The sequence below is a fragment of the Pristis pectinata genome, chromosome 12 (genome assembly GCF_009764475.1).
Source record: "Pristis pectinata isolate sPriPec2 chromosome 12, sPriPec2.1.pri, whole genome shotgun sequence".
NCBI lineage: Eukaryota > Metazoa > Chordata > Chondrichthyes > Rhinopristiformes > Pristidae > Pristis > Pristis pectinata.
In genome coordinates this window covers 17,622,656-17,641,743 of record NC_067416.1, presented here as the reverse complement: position 1 = coordinate 17,641,743, position 19,088 = coordinate 17,622,656, and the positions used below count along the sequence as shown (strand labels likewise).

General features: G+C 41.1%; 1 protein-coding gene across 1 annotated transcript in view; it reads right to left on the bottom strand.

Moving 5' to 3' along the window:
* The window catches only part of LOC127576641 (G protein-coupled receptor kinase 5-like), a 198,702-nt gene extending 197,799 nt beyond the window's left edge, over positions 1–903 (bottom strand). The window contains exon 1 of the mRNA XM_052027214.1: positions 591–903. Coding sequence (XP_051883174.1) covers positions 591–642 — 52 coding nt within the window. The 5' untranslated portion in view covers positions 643–903. The remainder of the gene's footprint in view (positions 1–590) is intronic.
* Between the last annotated feature and the right edge of the window lie 18,185 nt (positions 904–19,088).

Below are 19,088 nucleotides of genomic sequence, written 5' to 3'. Positions count from 1 at the left end.
ACATCTGTATTCGTGGGGAAGGCTACATTCATACAATCACATATACCAGCGGAGAAAATATTTCTACTGGCGATATGATCTGCTATCACCCGCCGGATGAAAGATGTCAGGGTCTTCCTTTGCACTGAAGCCCTCTGTTACTGCACGATCCGCAAGAAAGATTCTCACACTGGGAAACCAGAACGTGATGTCCATATACATTTCAATTCAAACAAGAGCGCACAGAGCGCCACCCCCATCTCTGCCGAGAAGACGATCAAAACGGAGTGAACAGGGTATTTTGGGGGGGGGGGGGGTGGTGGGTACACACCACGAATGTTTTCAGTAAAACCAGCCATTGCTGGAAATGCCAGCCTGTCTGCTGTTAGCACTTACAGAAGCTCGCGCAGTGAAACATTTACATCTCACCAGGAAATCCCTCAGCTCCTCAACAAGTCATGAAAAATAAAACAGTGCATTTAAGCTCTTGATTGCAAAATTAATTCATTTGCTGGTGTTTCTCCATCCGTTTCAGTGTTTCACTCCCTCTCTCCCCAAATGTGCACCAAAAACCCTCCGCACATCCTGCTGCTTTTTCTTTTACGTTTTACCTTCTCTGGCTTTTAACAGGACCGTGTTGGCGACTATATTCTCCAGCTCCATTGACCTGCAGAGATATGTGGCTCAGGAAAAGCTCTTCTCCTGCTTCTGTCAGTCTCTGTCTCTCGAAGACTGCTCGCCGAGCTGGACTTTCTGTCTCTGACTTCCCCTCGGCGTGTCTCCGCTGTATCGGAGACAGCGAACGCACCGGGACATCACACACACACACACACACACACACACACGGAGACAGAGACTGCAAGCGACTCGCCGCCGAACAAAACCCCTTCCTGATGCTGGGTTCCTGCCGGGGTTGTGGTACCCTCCAGTCCTGCAGGGGGCGCTTTAAGCCCGAAGCCCGCGTTTCCTCTGCGCAGCCGCAGCCTCCCGAGGCTCCATGGGAGTTGTAGTCCGTGTAGTTCCCAAGATGTGCTGTACGATCGACAGATGCTGGAGATCTGAAATAAAAGAAGCAAATGCTGGAAACACTCAACAGGTCAGGCAACATCGGTGGAAAGGGAAACAGAGCTAACGTTTCAGGTTGAAGACCCTTCATCAAGCATGCTTGGATATGCATGCTTAGGGGTTCATCAGGATAGACCATGACTAGTTCCCATTCCACTTCTGGTGGGTCAGAGGTGGACCATGAGGCCAATGTTGGAGCCATAGCCTCCACCAGAGGAAAGGTGACCGTTTTTAACGGGTTGTTAGGGAAGTGGTGTGACTTCCTGCTGCTTCTGCTGGGGTTCTGTGTGCTCCTGACTCAGAGAGGAGATCCTCAATGCTCTCCCAGATATTCCTTATTTATTTTGAATGGTCATGGCCCAGGGATTCCAAGAAGTAGGTGGGTATGTTGCACCTATTTCAAGGAGGTTTTCTTTTTCTCTGTCCACCTGTCATGATGATGTCTGTTTCTGGAGTCTGGTATCAACCCTGTCCAACGGAACTGACTGAAGATCAATAGGGTTTCAATGCTAAGGATACTGGCTGGTAGAGATTGCTGAAACTGATTCACTTATTCTGCCAGTGGATTTGAAGAATTTGAGAAAACAGCTTGGTCGTATTTCTCCAGTGTTCTGAGGTCCCTGCTGTAATCAGTCCAAGTGTGAAAAGCACAGAGGAAGGCGGGGATCGTTGCTGCCTGGTAGATCATGAGCTTTGAGCCAGGTTTCAGGTTATAATCTTAAAGCACCTTTTCCCTTGGTCGTCACAAGGGTGCTCCTCCCAGTGACCAAAGGGCTGCTCACTTAATCTATACTTCGTATTCCATCCAACAAGAAACACAATGGACAAAGTTTTCACCACACAACTTCAAGAGAAATCCAAGAAGCTGCATCACTACATGACCTTTTATGACATCAATAAACCCAATGACTCTATTAATTGAGAGGAACTGTGAAGCATCCTTCTCAAATTTTGCTTGTTGCTGAAATTTAACTCCATCTTACGTTTGTATCATGGCGATATGCTATATGTGATCCTAACTAATGGGTCCACAACAGCTCCAATCCCATTGGAGACTGGTGTCGAGCGAGGCTACATCCTTGCTACAACAATTTTTGCATCTTTCTTACATCAATGCTGCACCTCAACTCCAACTAAGTTTTTACTAGAGCGCAGTTAATATATAGGACAAATATATAGGACAAGTTAATATATAGAACTTACACCTCCACCCCAGGACCATGGTCTTCCCAACCTTCAGGCTTCAGTATAGAGACACTGCCTGTACATGTTTGCATTCAGAGGCCAGGTTCCAAGTCATTATCGATTCATCCACTGAAGCATTTAAGAGGATTGACCTTAACATTCGCATGACAAGAGCTCTATCAATCTGCCCTGCTGTTCAGCAGTGCCCTCTGACAATGAAGATCCGCGATGGTACCCAGATAAGCATGGACTACTTCTCATATCTTACGAGGCAACACTCAGCAAAGCAAGACATCAATGATGAGATTCACCATCACCTTCAGGGCATCAGCGAAGTCACTGGCCATTTGAGGTAGGGAGTACTTTAAGTAGTACACAATGCACCCTTAGCTTGCCTCCCTCATTATATCCTCATTATAAGTATAAATCTTTCAAAGATCTCCTGATATGGAAGTAACCAAACCAAGCTCTATTTACCCATCTTTTTTGTCCTTGCTACTTAGATTGACACCTGATCCAGCAAAGTCTCAGTTTTCAAATCTCTATTGTTTTTGCTGTTTGGCATCTCTGTAACCCCCCCCCCCCCCCATATGAACCATTCTTCCATTTTCAGCCTCTAAAGTGTCCCCAAATTTAATCATCTCACCATTGGCAGACAAGTCTTCAGTTCCCAGGTCATAATTTCCAGGATTCTCTTTGTATCTCTATCTCTCTACCCATCTTTCCACCTTTAAGTTGCACCTTAAAACCTACCTCTCAGACCTAGCTTTTCTCTTGTTTAATATGTGTCTCCAAGTAGGCAGCATGTTAAAGGTGCTGTAAAAATGGAAGTTGTCTTTGTTGAATTTATGGCACAAATCGCTTATACACCAAAATATCTTCCTCCCACTATGAACTATTTCACCTCACAACAATCTTTCTTTCTATTCTTCTCTTCTATATATACTTACCTATATTCATGCATGCTAATGGCCAGAATCACATCATGTGGTTGGAAGATTCACATTCTCACATTTCACTGGGTAAAAGATGTTTGTTTTGAATTCCCTTTTAGATACATTAGTGACTATCATATTTTATGTCCCTAATATTGGTGTTTCATAAGGAAACATCTTAAACATCTTTGTTATGCCTGGATTAGTTTGAACTTTAGAAATACCTTTGAGAACCCCATATTTCATTCCAATCAGAAAATAGTTGCTCCATATAAAATTTTGTCAGTTCCCTCCATATTGTAAACCCTTAAACACAAGATTAGTGTCTTCACCTGCAGAGGATGTAACTACAAGTCTACACAGTCATAGACATAACCAAATGTAGAGCCTTCAAATTAGGGTTGGGAAGGAGTAGACAGGAATATTTAGATATAGATGACCCTGAGACCACTGAAAGTTTTTAGCATTTCATGGATAAATCAGGAGAGTTCCTGTGTGTGGTATATATCAAACAAGATCTGGCAAGACTATTCTTCTGTTTTCTCTTGTGTTATTCTTTTCCCTTCAACTTTCAACTTTAAATGCCATTCAAGAAATTAACATCTGAATCTCAACCATGTTTTACTATTTTCAGGCGCTGGTTTGCTGTTTACTTCCTCCATTCTCATGTTACACTGGCCTAATGTGGCGGTGCATAGCAGCACTTGCAGTGAACACAATAGATTCCTGACTTGCTGACTTCAAATTTCACATGTACAAAGTCAAACAAACCCATTCCATTCCTCGGTTATTAAGGACTGTAGGATTCAATATAGATTGCAAAAAAGCCCTCAGAAACTCAGCCAGTTTCACTCACTGGGTGACTTGATGGGCAAGTGATTGTTGTCAGTAGTGACCAGCGGCAGCAGGTGATTTCCCCTGTTATGGGTGCTGAAGTCCTGTTGACATGACTCCACCATTCAGTGATCTGGAGTTATAGAACATAGAACAGTACAGCACAGGAATGGGTCCTTCAGCCCACGATGTCCGTGCCAAGCACGATGCCAAATTAAACTAAATCTCTTCTGCCTGCACATGATCCATATTCCTCCATTTCCTGCATATTCATGTACCTATCTAAAGGCTTCTTAAACACTACTATCATATTTGCTTCCACTACTACCACTGGCAGCCCCTTCCAGGTCCTGATGAAGGGTCTCAGCCCAAACCGTCGACTGGTTATTTCCCTCTATTGATGCTGCCTGACCTGCTGAGTTCTCCAGCATTTTGTGTGTGTTGTACCTACCACTCTCTGTGTAAAAAACTTGCCCCACATATCTCCTTTAAACTTTCCCCCCTCTCCTTATATGCATGCCCTCTAGTATTTGACATTTCTACCCTGGGAAAAAAATTCTGACTGTCTACCCAATCTATGCCTCTCGTAATTTTCTATCAGGTCTCCACACATCCTCTGATGTTCCAGAGAAAACAACCCAAGTTTGTCCAACCTCTCCTTATAGCTCGTCCCTCTAATCCAGGCAGCATCCTAGTAAACCTCTTTTGTATCCTTGCCAAAACCCCACATCCTTCCTGTAATGCAGTGACCAGAATTGCACACAATACTCCAGGTGCAGCCTAACCAAAATTTTATATAGCAGCAACTTTACCCTTACCCTTATGCTCAATGCCCCAACCAATGAAGGCAAGCATGCCATATGCCTTCTTTACCACCCTATCTACTCATATGGCCACTTTCAAGGACTTTATATCTAAGTTGTCAGAGCCCCAATAACAGTCATAGGTTATCAGAAACTTTGGAATGAACCTGGAGGCTTTCCAGACATTGCAGTGAGTGTTGTGATTGTCAAGGATGATACCCATAAATTTACAAAAATATGTCATTTTCACTCACAATGAATGGCACTGGATGCCAACTGAATGTCAAGAACCACATTTGTTTCCAGTTCTAACGAAACTTTTATGTCATCATAGCCAAGTTGTACTCTGACAGGTTGCACTCATTGAAAATAGTTCTGTTCTACATATACACAACTGTGACTGTCTGTAAGGAGTTTGTATGTTCTCCCTGTGTCTGTGTGGGTTTCCTCCGGGTGCTCCGGTTTCCTCCCACATTCCAAAGACATACAGGTTAGGAAGTTGTGGGCATGCTATGTTGGCGCCGGAAGCGTGGCGACACTTGCAGGGTGCCCCCAGAACACTCTACGCAAAAGATGCATTTCACTGTGTGTTTCGATGTACATGTGACTGATCTTATCTTAAATTGAATATGAAAATTATATAAAAGCAATTGAGGGCAGTATTGTGGGCCCACAAAAGTATGTCTCATGCACTTGACCTTCACACACACTGCCCTATAATGGCAGCTTGGCCATGTGAAGTGGAAGTTAAATCACTGAATCTTTTTAAATTTCCTTCATTATAAATCTTTTTCATCTGGAAATGAACCACAAAACAGTCACTTTTCAGCTACATTTAACTGGCATACCAGAAGCTGAAGCTCTGAACATACATGGTTGTTGTCATGGCCAAAGCTGTTGTGCTTGGTGAAAGAGTGAAACAACAGCCAGCAGTCAACCTGCTGGTGCCTCACTGCTCCATATGTATTCTGCTCATTCAAGTGGAATTTCTCTTCAGTGTGAGAGTCCCTAACACATCATAACCTGAGCTGCCTCTCGTGCCATTCCATCTACATGAGGGGAATTTCCTGTATTAGTTGCTTCTGCAGACTCTCCACTCCCTTTACTTTGCCTTTCCTCTGAGTAATGTGTACAATCCAACACCTTGACATGGTCTAAGATCACCCAGCAGAAGGCTTTAGCTGGGTTGGTGCACCATTGGAGATTTTGTGGAGATAGCGTTGGTGGTATCTCTCCAGTAATTTGAGGTGCTGTAAGTAGTCCAAGTTTCAGAAGCATATATGAGGACAGGGATCACTTCAGCCCCAGCAGACCATGAGTTTTGTGCAGGATTTGCATCTTTTTTCAAAAATTTTATTTACAGCGTGGTAACAGGCCCTTCCGGCCCAACGAGTCCACGCCACCCATTTTAAACCCCCAGATTAACCTACTCCTACATCTTTAGAATGCGGGAGGAAACTGGAGCACCCAGAGGAAACCCACGCAGACATGGGAGAACGTACAAACTCCTTACAGTCAGTGATGGGAATCGAACCCCGATCGCTGGCGCTGTAATAGCGTCGCGCTAACTGCTATGCTACCGTGCCGCCAATCTTCCAACACCCTTTTCCACATGGCACACTGAAAGCAATTGTGAATTTCATCGTCAATATCTGCCTTCACTGAGAGGTGTTTCCCTAGATATGGGAAGGTGTCCACATTTTCCAGGGCCTCGTTGAGAACCTTTATTGGTGAGGGCAGTGTTGTACAGTGTGGTCAGACTGGTAGAGGATCTTTGTTTTGGGGATGATAAGTGTGAGGTCCATCCTCTTCTGATTTGATGACTTGGTTCCACCTCAGATGTGTATAGATGAGTGCACTTATAATTCTTGAACAAAAAAAGTATCTTACAAGTACGTTCTAAATTCAATGTGTAAGTATCGTCTTCGGTATTTTCATCTGTGCTCATCCTTCAATGTTAGATTTATTTTTAGGAAAGCCTTTAAAACATAAGGTTCAATTGATCCACACAAAACTTCTGGAACATTTGGTACTTGTGCATCTGACGAACTTTTGATTCTAGCATCCACAGATAAAATTATACACCAGAGAAACATGAATTTAAAAAATAACTTGGTTAGCAGACGTATTTTAAAAATTACAAATGTGCCAAAACCACTTGAACATTTTTTAATGTAGCAGTTACTGTAACATAATTTCATATTTAATCAGTACTGAAATAATTTAAGAAGTATTTTATTCAGTAATTCATGGACAACCAAATTAAATTCTGTTAATTAAAGTGAGATTATGAATAGAGTCATAAAGACATACAGCACGGAAACAGGCCCTTTGGCCCAACTGGTCCATGCTGACCAAAACGGCCCATTCAAGCTAGTCCCATTTCCCAGCATTTGGCCCATCACCTTCTAAACCTTTCCAATCCATGTACTTGTCCAATTGTCTTTTAAAAGTTGTTATTGTACCTGCCTCAACCACTTCCTCTGGCAGCTCATTCCACATGGATACCACCCTTTGTGTAAAAAAGCTGCCCCTCATATTCCATTTAAATCTTTCCCCTCTGACCTTAAACCTACGCCCTCTAGTTCTTGATACCCCAACTCTGGGAAAAAGACTGAGTGCATTCACCCTATCTATGCTCCTCATGATTGTATGCACCTCTATAAGATCACCTCTCAGTCTCCTACGCTCTAAGGAATAAAGTCCTAGCCTGTCCAGCCTCTCCCTATAACTCAGTTCCTCAAGTCCTGGCAGCATACTTGTAAATCCTGTCTGCACTCTATCCAGTTTAATAACATCTTTCCTTTAGCAGGGCAACCAAAACTGAACACAATATTCCAAGTGTGGCCTCACCAGCATCCTGTGCAACTGCACCATGATTTCCCAACTTTTATACTCAATGCTCTGACTTATGAAGGCCAGCGTGCCAAAAGCCTTCTTCACCAGCCTGTCTCCCTGTGACTCCACTTTCAGTGAACCATGTACTTGTACTCCCAGGTCCCTCTGTTCTACAACGTTCCCCAGGGCCTTGCCGATTACTGTGAAAGTCCTATCTGCATTTGACTTTCCAAAATGCAACACCTCACACTTATCTGAATTAAACTCCCTTTGCCATTCCTCAGCCCACTTACTCAGCTGATCAAGATCCCCCTGTAATTTTTGATAACCTTCTTAGTTGTCCATTATACTACCTATTTTAGTGTCATCTGCAAACTTACTAACCATGCCTTGTACATTCTTATCCAAATCGTTGATATAGATGACAAACAACAATGGGCCCAACACCGGCCCTTGAGGCACACCACTAGTCACGGGCCTCCAGTCTGAGAAACAACCTTCTATCATCACTCTCTGCTTTCTACCATCAAGCCAGTTGTGCATCCAGTTAGCCAGTTCTCCCTGGATTCCATATGATCTAACTTTTCGGAGAGGCCTACCCTGTGGAACCTTGTCAAAGACCTTACTGAAGTTCATATAAACCACGTCTACTGCCCAGCCCTCGTCAACTTTCTTGGTCACCTCATCAAAAAAGTCAATCAAGTTCGTAAGACATGATCTCCCATGCACAAAGCCATGCTGACTACCCCTTATCAACCCCTGTCTTTCCAGATGTACATATATCTTATCCCCCAGAATCCTCTCCAGTAATTTACCTACCATAGATTTTAGACTTCCTGGCCTATAGTTCCCAGGTTTTTCTTTGCCTCCCTTCTTAACTAAAGGAACAACATTCACTACCCTCCAGTCTACTGGCATCTCACCTGTGACTAACGATGATGAAAATATCTCAGCCAGGGCTCCCGCAACTTCTTCCCTAGCCTCCCACAGTGTTCTTGGATAAACCTGGTCAGGTCCTGGAGACTTGTCCACCTTCATACCTTTTAAGAGATCCAGCACCTCCTCTACTGTAAAGCGGACTATCCCCAAGACCTCCCCATTTACTTTTCCTAGTTCCAAAGTCTTCATGTCTTTCTCCATGGTAAAAACAGAGGAGAAATATTCATTAAGAACCTTGCCCATCTCTTGTGGCTCCACACAAAGGTGTCCCCTTTGGTCTTTGAGGGGCCTTATTCTCTCTCTAGTTATTCTTTTTCCCTTAATATACATAAAATCGCTTTGGATTTTCCTTAATTTTCTCTGCCAAAGTTATCTCATGCCCCCTTTTTGCCCTCCTGATTTCCTTCTTGAGTACACTTCTGCATCCCTTATACTCCTCCAGGGATTCAATTGATCCCAGCTGCCTGTACCTGACCCATGCCTCCTTTTTCCTGGCCAGGGCCTCAATATCCCTCATCATCCAGCGTTCCCTACTCCTACCGGCCTTGCCCTTCACTCTAATAGGAACATGCTGACCTTGAGCTCTCACTATCTCACCTTTAAAAGCCTCCCATTTGCATTTGGTCACTTTGCCCGCAAACAACCTACTCCAATCAAGCTTTGCAAACTCCTGTCTCATTCCGTCAAAATTTGCCTTGCCCCAATTTAGAACTTGAACCTGTGGACCAGTTCTGTCTCTTTCCATAACTAGTTTAAAACTAATAGAACTATGGTCACTGGTCCCAAAGTGCTCTCCCACTGTCACCTCAGTCATTTGGCCTGCCCTCTCACCCAAGAGTAGGTTGAGATTTGCCCTCTCCCTAGTAGGGCTCAAGGAAACTTTCCTGAATGCACTTAACAAATTCACCCTCCCCATCTAAGCCCTTAACAGTATGACAGTCCCAGTCTGTTAAGAAAGTTAAAATCCCCTACTATGACAACCCTATTATTCTTACAACCCTGCACAATCTTCCTGCATATTTGTTCTTCTAATTCCTATTGACTATTTGGGGGCCTATAGTACAATTCCAACAATGTGATCATCCCCTTCTTATTTCTCAGCTGCACCCACAAAGCCCCACTGGATGATCCTTCAGTAATTTCATCTCTGACTATTGCTGTGACATTCTCCTTAATCAAAAATGCAGCTCCCCCCCCCCCTTTCCTCCGCTTCTATCCCAGAACATTAAACTGCCAGTCCTGTCCCTCCCATAACCATGTTTCCGTTATGGCAATAATATCCAGGTCCCATGTGGCTATCCAAGCCCTAAGTTCATCTGCCTTACCTGTCAAACCTCTTGCATTGAAATAAATGCAACTTAATCCAATAGGCTTTCCTATTGGACTTTCTATCCATCAGCTCAGAAGTCACAATTGTCTAGTAGCCCCAAAGTTATCACATGGATTCACTCTTAGTTGATCTACTAACCAAAATAAAAATGGAAAATGGTAGGAACTGGTAGTAGGCTTGAGAATGTGCTTTCTCCTAATTTCACAACTAAATCACTGGCACAGATCAAAATAAATGTAAAGATACAAACACATTGGATTCAGAAAGTATTTGTAAGATACTTTTTTTAACTTCAGGGGCTGTAAGTGCACTTAGGGATATAGTAAGATAGTGATTAAGTTAACTGGACTAATATTCAGTGTCTGGATTATTGATCCAGAATCATGAGTTCTGATCTACTACAACAGATGGGGAGTTTAACTACAAGTAATTAAATAAATCCAGAATTTAAAAAAAATCTGGTATCAATAATGGTGACCATGAAATTACCAAGTTGTTGTAAAATCTTATCTGGTTCACTAACATGCTATCCATATTCATCTGGCTTACATGTGACTCCAGACCCACCATTGTGGTTGATTTTTTGACTGCTTCTTAAAATTAGGAATGGACAATAAATGATGGCATTGCCAACAACGGTGACATTTTATAAACAAATTAAAAAATCTTAAAGTTTGAACTTACTGGGAAAGATTAATGCAAAAAAATGTCTTTTATTTCTGGAAATCTGAATCCAGTTCAGTAAGATGGCACAACCTCCACTCCTTTCTGAAAAAACATTGTGATATCAACACATGCTAAAAAAAAAGTCATATACTAGCAATCTCACTGAGAGAGTTCACAGACTGGACGTTGACAGAATTGGGTGGAAAAATATCCATACTCCTCAATAGAGGTGACCTTGAGGGTAGCCTAAGGCACATTAGCAAGCAGAATGTTAGGTGATCATTGCTGTTCTTGAACAAGATGGAATGACTGAAATATGAAACCATTATGTTTGCAAAACTAACATCAATCATCTAATTACTGAAATGTCAGGAAATAATTACTTAAGAAATAAATTAGTTGTGCGTTTTAAGTTTCACTTGTAATAGTTTACTTATTTGAGATTTTAAAAAAATGAAAGCTGATGGAAACTTGAAATAAAGAGAAAATGCAAGAAAATTATGGATAATTGATCAGCTAAATTCCTAGAAAATATTATTAATTTTACCTCTTGAAGGTGCTGATCAAAATACTGCCTGTTTCTACCATTTTCCATTTTTATTTTGGTTTGTAGATCAACTAAGAGGGAATCCATGAGATAGCTTTGGGGTTACCAGACGATTGTGACTTCTGAGCTGATGGATAGAAAGTCCAACTGGTGTGACCCTGAAAAACATGCCTTTCTTTCGATTGCCACGGTGACTAAGAGATTGGTAATCAACCCTTGATCTCCATTGTGATGGTGTATAAAGAGTAAAATTGCTCTGCTAGTCTTAAAACAACCACTGAACAGGGAGGATTGCTGGTTATCTGTTCCCTTTTGTCACCCCGCCACGAATCTTGAGGAGTATGTGCCAAATCCGCCCCTACCCAGGCACGAGATAATTTGCCAGCCTGGCATCCATCTCAAATTTAACTGGCCCATATGAGATTGGCTCAGAAATTGCTGCCTGAAAATCTGAGCTTGACAGAGAACTGGAGGACACAATGATCAGAGAACCTTGTCTGTAACAAAAAAAATTGATCAGGGTGACTGGATAGCAAGAATGACAAGTGAACAAAAGATGCACATAAGTCTGCCTTGTATTGTAGATCGCAATATCCCCAACTTTCAGAACCAGCAATTTTGTACTTCTCATCCGTACTTCTATCAGCTGGTTACACATCTATAGAACTTCTTGAAGTTGATTAATTTGTGTTTCCCCAGCTCAATAATGCTTCTTTTCCTCATAGCTAAGAATATGCATTCTGTTTCGGTCTGGGATATTAAGTACAAATGAAACAAGCTTTTTCACAGTAGGAAGTGTAGTGCCATCTCCATAAATGCTAAGCACCTGAGCCCAGAGTAGCCTAGCTGCTTTTTCCCAATTCATGAAGATTTCTCAGAGAGTACAACATTCAACACCATTGAGGACATCTTCAAGAGGCAGTGCCTCAAGAAGGCGGCATCCATCATTAAGAACACTCACCGTCCAGGACATGCCCTCTTCATATTACTACCATCAGGGAGGAGATACAGGACCCTGAAGACCCGCACTCACTGTTTTAGGAACAGCTTCTTCCCGTCCACCATCAGATTTCTGAACAGTCCATGAACCCATGAACACTACCTTGTTATTCCTCTTTTGCACTACTTATTTATTTTTGTAACTTCTAGTAATATTTATGTCTTGCACTGTACTGCTGCCACAAAACAACATGTTTCAGGACATATGTCAGTGATAATAAACCTGATTCTGCTCTGTTCAATGTACAGCTCATCCAAATCTATGGTATTTGGGTTCAGTTAATATTTAAACATTGAATGTTTTTCAAGTGGTTAGTGAAGGAGTCAAACCAATTAGAGTCATAGAGTCATGCAGCATGAAAACAAGCCCACCAAGTCCATACTGACATCAAGCATCCATTTACACTAATCCCATTTTATTCTCCCAACATTCTCATCAACTCCACCCCCCCCCCCCCCCCCCGGATTCTACTACTCAACTCCACACAAGGGACAATTTACAATAGCCAATTAACCTACCAGCCCACACAGGGGAAACTCATGCAGAAACAGCGAGAGCGCGCAAACTCCACACAAACAGCACCAGAGGTCAAGATTGAACCTAGGATACTGGGGCAGTGAGGCAGCAGCTCTACTCGTTGCTCTCCAAATATTTCACATAAGTATTATAATATTTGGTATAGTCTTTGCAAAGGGCATCTGAGGAAGTCATTTCAGTAAGGCATTGTTGACTTCAGAATAGGAAAATCAGCATCTTTATTGTTATCATAACTTCATTTTCAGATCATTCATTACGGCATGTACTTCACAGGACATCAAGGAGCCTTCTCCAAGCAGAGCAAAACACTAAATATATTCTGTAGGAAAACAGGGGAACCTCATCATTTCAATTTTCCTGACCACCTTCACCATGTTCACCCTCAGTAGAGGCCAAAGCTTTGTGGATGTTCATCGCTGCACAGAGAAATGAGGTAGCTGTCGACAGACGACCAAGTGTAAACCAGTCTGTTCGCAGTTGGGAAAAAAGCTCAATCAACAAACCAGGACATGGTGTATTAAAGTAGCGTACTCAATAAACCAAAATACATTCTGCATTGCAGCCACTTTCTTAGTAGAACTGCTAACATGATTGAAAGCCTTTAATCACCAGTGATTCAATGTCCCGAGCATGGCGAAAGTGTTTTCCTGCATTATGCATGATACACAGAGGACAAGTGGTAGGTAAAATATTTTCAATCTCCTTTCTTTGATTTCAGATTCATATTTCTGTCTGCAATAACTGGCATTCGCAATATCACATGAAAAGGATGGACCTTTGATTAAAACCAGTTGATTATTTTTTTCAAACTTGCGGACAGGCTCGAAGGGCTGCGTGGCTGACCCCTGCTCCTAATTTGTGTGTCACAGATGATGTCAATTACTAATTCTGCAACCTCCTCAATTTCTTCATAAGAGCCCAATAGTTTATCCTGCATTCCTCATTCAGGTATCAAGCAGTTCAATGACAATGGAAACTTTTTTACTATGGTAAAATTCCATTGCCAATTTTGATAACATTAGCTGTTGAACCGCAAAAGTTGAAACGCAAATTAAATGCTTTTATTTGAAATTTTATCTCTGTAAAATGTGGGTCTAAGATTCAGTTCATAATCACAGAACTTATGTACTGGTGACTTTTGTTTTATAGCAGTTTACATAACAGAAATTCACACGTACAGAATTCACAGATCTCTACCAAAAAAATCTGAGGTTCACACTTCTTTTCCCCACTAAAAGCACACAAAAGTACACAGGCACAAGCAATATGACTAGGGTTAACGTTATGGATGTCATTTCCATAATATGTCACAACAACTCACGTCATGGACCAGATGGTACGAAGGTAATATAAAATCTCTGCATGTGTGCAATTTTAAGAGAGAGATTAGTTCATTAAAAAATGTAAATGCAAATATGACTACATTTTTATGGAGATGAATTACTACTCTCTGCTTGCATATGGGCTAGTGTTGCTGCTAGGATGAAGTGGCATGCCATGGTCCATGTGAGAAGATTCAGAGTATTATCAGGGAATGCAGGCAGTTTCTCCACAGTCTTGAGTGTCATGATGTTAAACAACCCCACACCATCAGTGATCATGTAAAGAGAGAGAAAGAGAGGAGTTGAAGGGCAGAATAGGATTAACTTTTGGTGTGTATGGATTGGTGCACTCATTCTAGTTGCTGTAATTACCCATTCCCATTGACAGATCACGGTGCAGTAAAAACTAAGAAAACAAAGATACCTCCTTTCGAGATCTAATTTCTGAATCAACTCAGGGAAATCAGTGGACATACCAGGCCTTGCCTAATTCAGGCTGGGCACGGGAGAACATGACTACATGGAGATTAGCACTTCTGTAATCATTGTGAAAGAGCAGTGAAATTGCAGCAAATTTCAGCCCCAGCTGGTAGCATTAAATGTGCCAATTAGTAGCAACACTTCATTGTACTCTCCTTCTGAAATCCAGTTCCACTGAAGCCAATGAAAAACTGTGAATTAGTAATTTCCATACTAAACAAAAACTTAAGCATGCATAAGTTATAGGGAGCGGTTGGCCAGGCTAGGTCTTTTTTTCCTTGGAACATAGGAGAATGAGGGGTGACCTTACAGAAGTGTTTAAAATTATGAGAGGGATAGATGGTAACAGTCTTTTCCCCAGGGTAGGGGAGTCCAAAACTAGGGGGCGTAGATTTAGAATGACAGGGGAAAGATTTAAAAGGGACCTGAGGGGCAACTTTTTCCACACAGAGGGTGGTGTCTATATGGAACGAGCTGCCAGAGGAAGTGGTTGAGGTAGGTACAATAGTATTATTTAAGAAGCACTTGGATAGGTACATGGAGGGGTGGACCTTAAAGGGATATGTGCTGAATGCAGGAAATTGGGACTATCTGGGTGGGCACTGTGGTCAGTATGGACTCGTTGGGTTGAAGGGCCTGTATCTGTGCTGTATTGATCTATGACTTGAAGTTTTAAACTTATTTGAAGAGAAATGATTCCTGTTTGAATTTTTTTTAGTCTCTTCGCCTTTTGAAATGAAGACATCGTTAACAAGGCCAACCTTTATTGCCAATCCTTGAAAAGCTGGTGGGACACATTCATGAACTGCAGCAGCCCTTCTCATGAAGGTTCCCCTACAATGCTGCTGAGTAGGGAGCTTCAGGATTTATATCCAGTAACCATGAAGGAATGATGATGATGTGACTTGGAGGGATTCTTGCAGGTGATGGTGTTCTTAACAACAGTAACACAGAACACAAAGGAACTTGCTAATTAAAAAAATATAAGGCATCGTCACCATTTCCTAGGTGACGAGTACTATGGACAGATAAAAATTGGAAAGCACTTGAAACTTTGAAGTTACAAATGATCTTTGCTTTATGTAAAGAAACTGAAGACAGTGGAACATTTTGACAGAACTCTTATTTATACACTCATATAGTTATCTGCTGCACCACAGAATGTAGTTTTTATATTCTGTAATGCTTTTTAAATAGTATCTGTCTTTCTTTAATCTCAGAATATTTAAAATATATAAACAGCAATTGTTCACGTTTATGCAGCTGCAATATTTACCCATTTGTCTTGTTCAAAAGTGGATAAAGCAAATTTGCTTTGCAGATATTATAGCCGGATTCTGGGATTTCCCGAGAAATGCTTACTCCTTCTGTCAAGTATCATAATGCCATTCAATGTATTTATTGATTGCTGTCCATCCTTAAGCATTCAGCAGGTTGATGCCTATGCTTCTGTATCCATCCCCTCTATCCATTGTTCACCTCTTCATTGTCATTGTCCAAGGCTGCTGCTTAGATTAAATGTAGATATTGAAGCAAAGGCACTTCAGAGTTAAGAGACTTGGGTTTAGGAATCAAGAGTAATGATTAATATAGTCATGAAGTGAGTAACCTGAGCACACTTTTTATATAAACATGATCCAAGTTTGGCTAATCAATTACTTGGTAAAGCACTATTGGAGGAGGTAGTGGAGGTGCTAATCTGTTGGGAGGAATGGAGATGGTAGCCATATACTTGCCAAAAGGCAGCAGCTAAGAGACCACCAAGCCAAATATCTGTCAGGTATTAAAATGCTAGTTTTGACCACATTACAAGTCCAAGAGGAACAGATGGTACATTTTGCCATTCTCTCCAACGGGCCAAAAATGTAGAACCGCTTCTCTCTTTCAGTAAACTTGGGAGCACACACTGTGTGCTCAGGCATTACTAATGTTGCCATCAGCAAGTAAACACCACTCTCTAGCAGCTGGAAGAGCTCTGATGGATCTTTGTATATTTAAAGTCTGGCTGAGGTGTTCTCAGCTGCATGGCTACGTTCTGGCAGCTGAGAGAAATTTAGGCTACAGGTTTTCAGTAAAATCAGTAGTTTCTGATTCCATGCACCATTACACGTGGGCCGTTACATTGTTATTTTAAACAGACCTGTGAATTTTGCAATGTTATTAAAACAGCGTATTAGCACTTAAATATTTATCTGATTAACAGGATAATGCAGGAAAGAACTACGAATAAGCCATTAAAGAAGGCTCAAGGATAGATGAGATTGTCAACTATGTTCAGTGACACTGGATAATGCTGCAAAATTACTTGTTTTGGAACTCCACATTCTATTATTTGATTAAGATATTACTTGATTTATTATTTAAGTACAGCATATTTAGGGTCCAACATTTTTTTTTTAACAAGTTCTGGGCTTGTTTAACCAGAAGCAACACACACAAAACACCACTTCCAGCATCTGCAGTGTCTCTTGTGCCTCCATTTTGCTTAATCAGAAAGTTGAGTTCCAAAGCAGCCTAAACCAGAGGGATGAAACTCTGTGCTGGATGGAATGGCTTTACGTGAAAGTGGTTGGAATAGTCTCAATTCATGATTTAGCAAAATAAAGTACAGAATTCTACGTTGAATGTCACTTGAACATTAATGTGGGAAAGAAGGAAAATAAATATCCACACTGGCTTAGGAAACAGTCTCTTCTGAAATTGGGGTTGCGGCTTGTTTTTAGCTCAGAGCAGAGGAGCTTTAGTTTGTATCATATTTTGCTAGAGGATGCTTGAACTGATGACAAATGCCTGAAATGAAAACACTTTACTTCATAGCACTTACATCTTTCAATTTTATACATTTGAGTCTTGTATATCTTCCTGGGTTCAAGTGTCATCAGTTTTCTGGTAAACAATCGGCTCATCTTCTAGGAGGGCTGACTCACACTACCCTAAATCTACTAATATGATAGTGTGCCCAGCTGCATGACAATATGATCGAAACTGGACACTTGTATTTTTCAAACATGTGCTACTTTCATCCTTCTAAAGGCAATATTTGAGGTAAGGGCAAATAAAAATTTCCAGGCTTTATTACCGAATACACAGGACAGTTATGTTAAGGTACACTTCGCACATTCAGTACAAAACATCCTTGAACAGTAATACAAAATAAACCACGTCCTTTGCTTCTCACAGTAGCGCCTCATTTTACTTAAAACTATGTTACAGTTTTTCTAAGCCTTGTCTCAATAAAAGCTTTCACTGCTTTTGTTTTAAGAATTTGAATGTTGTTTCTTAAAAAATCTCCCACCATTTGTAGATAGAAAATTTTAGCCATGCGGCAGGATTAAAATTACCCTTTGATTCCTTAAATTTCCACCAGTGTTGTTATCATTTCGCAATGAAAAATATTGCATACTCTCCTTTAATTATTTTGCAGATTGTATAAGTCACATGCTAGTTGGTCACCCTGTAATTTCAATGCAAGAATATAGCTTTCAATATTATTGTTGGCTTAAGATTTTAAATAAGATTTAATTAAATAGTGGTTCAACAGTTTTTGGACCCATTTTACCAAAATTCACACTGACATGCATTTCTCTGCTATTTTCAAGGCATGGCAATTTTTTTTCTCCCTTTCATCGCCTTTATGCTGGAACAGCTTTCCTTGCTCAGCTATATATTGCCACTGTGTTTTTCTTTAATTCAAGTTTGCAATATTCCCTCTTTTTGCATCGGTCTCGTTCACATACTTTGTACGGCTTTGCTCATTCAAGATTTGACATTAGCCTTTACTCACCCGAGTGAAATACAACCAACATATAGATTTACTTCAGATCAGATCATAAAGATATTATATGTTTCATATATCTTCCGTAATCTTTGCAAAGGCAAACTGACAATCTTTCTGTTATAATGTTGGTACCACATTCTCAGGTATGTCTAGCATTGCTCTTTGAGCAACATACATTTATGGACCAGAATATATTGAGTTGGATCCAACTGACTACCGTCACCAATTCTGAACAAAACCTCCAGCATTTAACCATATAAACAAAAAAATGCCTGGGACTTCTGTACATACGCTATCAAATATACAAGTCCTTGACGGGCATGGGGTATTAAATCTGTCAGTGCCACTAGACTCTGCATGAAGTCCAGCAGCAGAGTTCAGTTTTTCCATCCCACTGGGGAAATTGCTTCTTGAAACTTGTGTCAGTTTAGACATGGTAAAGAATTCCACTTTGTCCTTTTCAATGGGGGTTGGAGGGCCTTGGATTAGGAGGCAAAGGGAAATTATTTTTTTTATAATTATTGTGCTTTAGTTTAAATATGTTTAATAATTGGTAAATTGGTTTATTGAGGTACTGAGGTACAGTGAAAAATTGTGTTTTGCATGCCATCCATACAGATCATTTCATTACAACAGTGCATAGAGGTAATTCAAGGGAAAAAAAACAGGGTGCAGAATAAAGTGTGTAGAGAGCAGCTTGCGACAAGCCACCATGCTCCGGTGTTATCTTGCCTTGTCTCCGGATTTTAGAGACATTTAAAAATCTGTTATAAAATCTCTCATAGCTAGTCCTAGAGACATGCTTGTGAGAGGCTGGGATGCTTTGGGCCAGCAACATTAGTCCTATGCG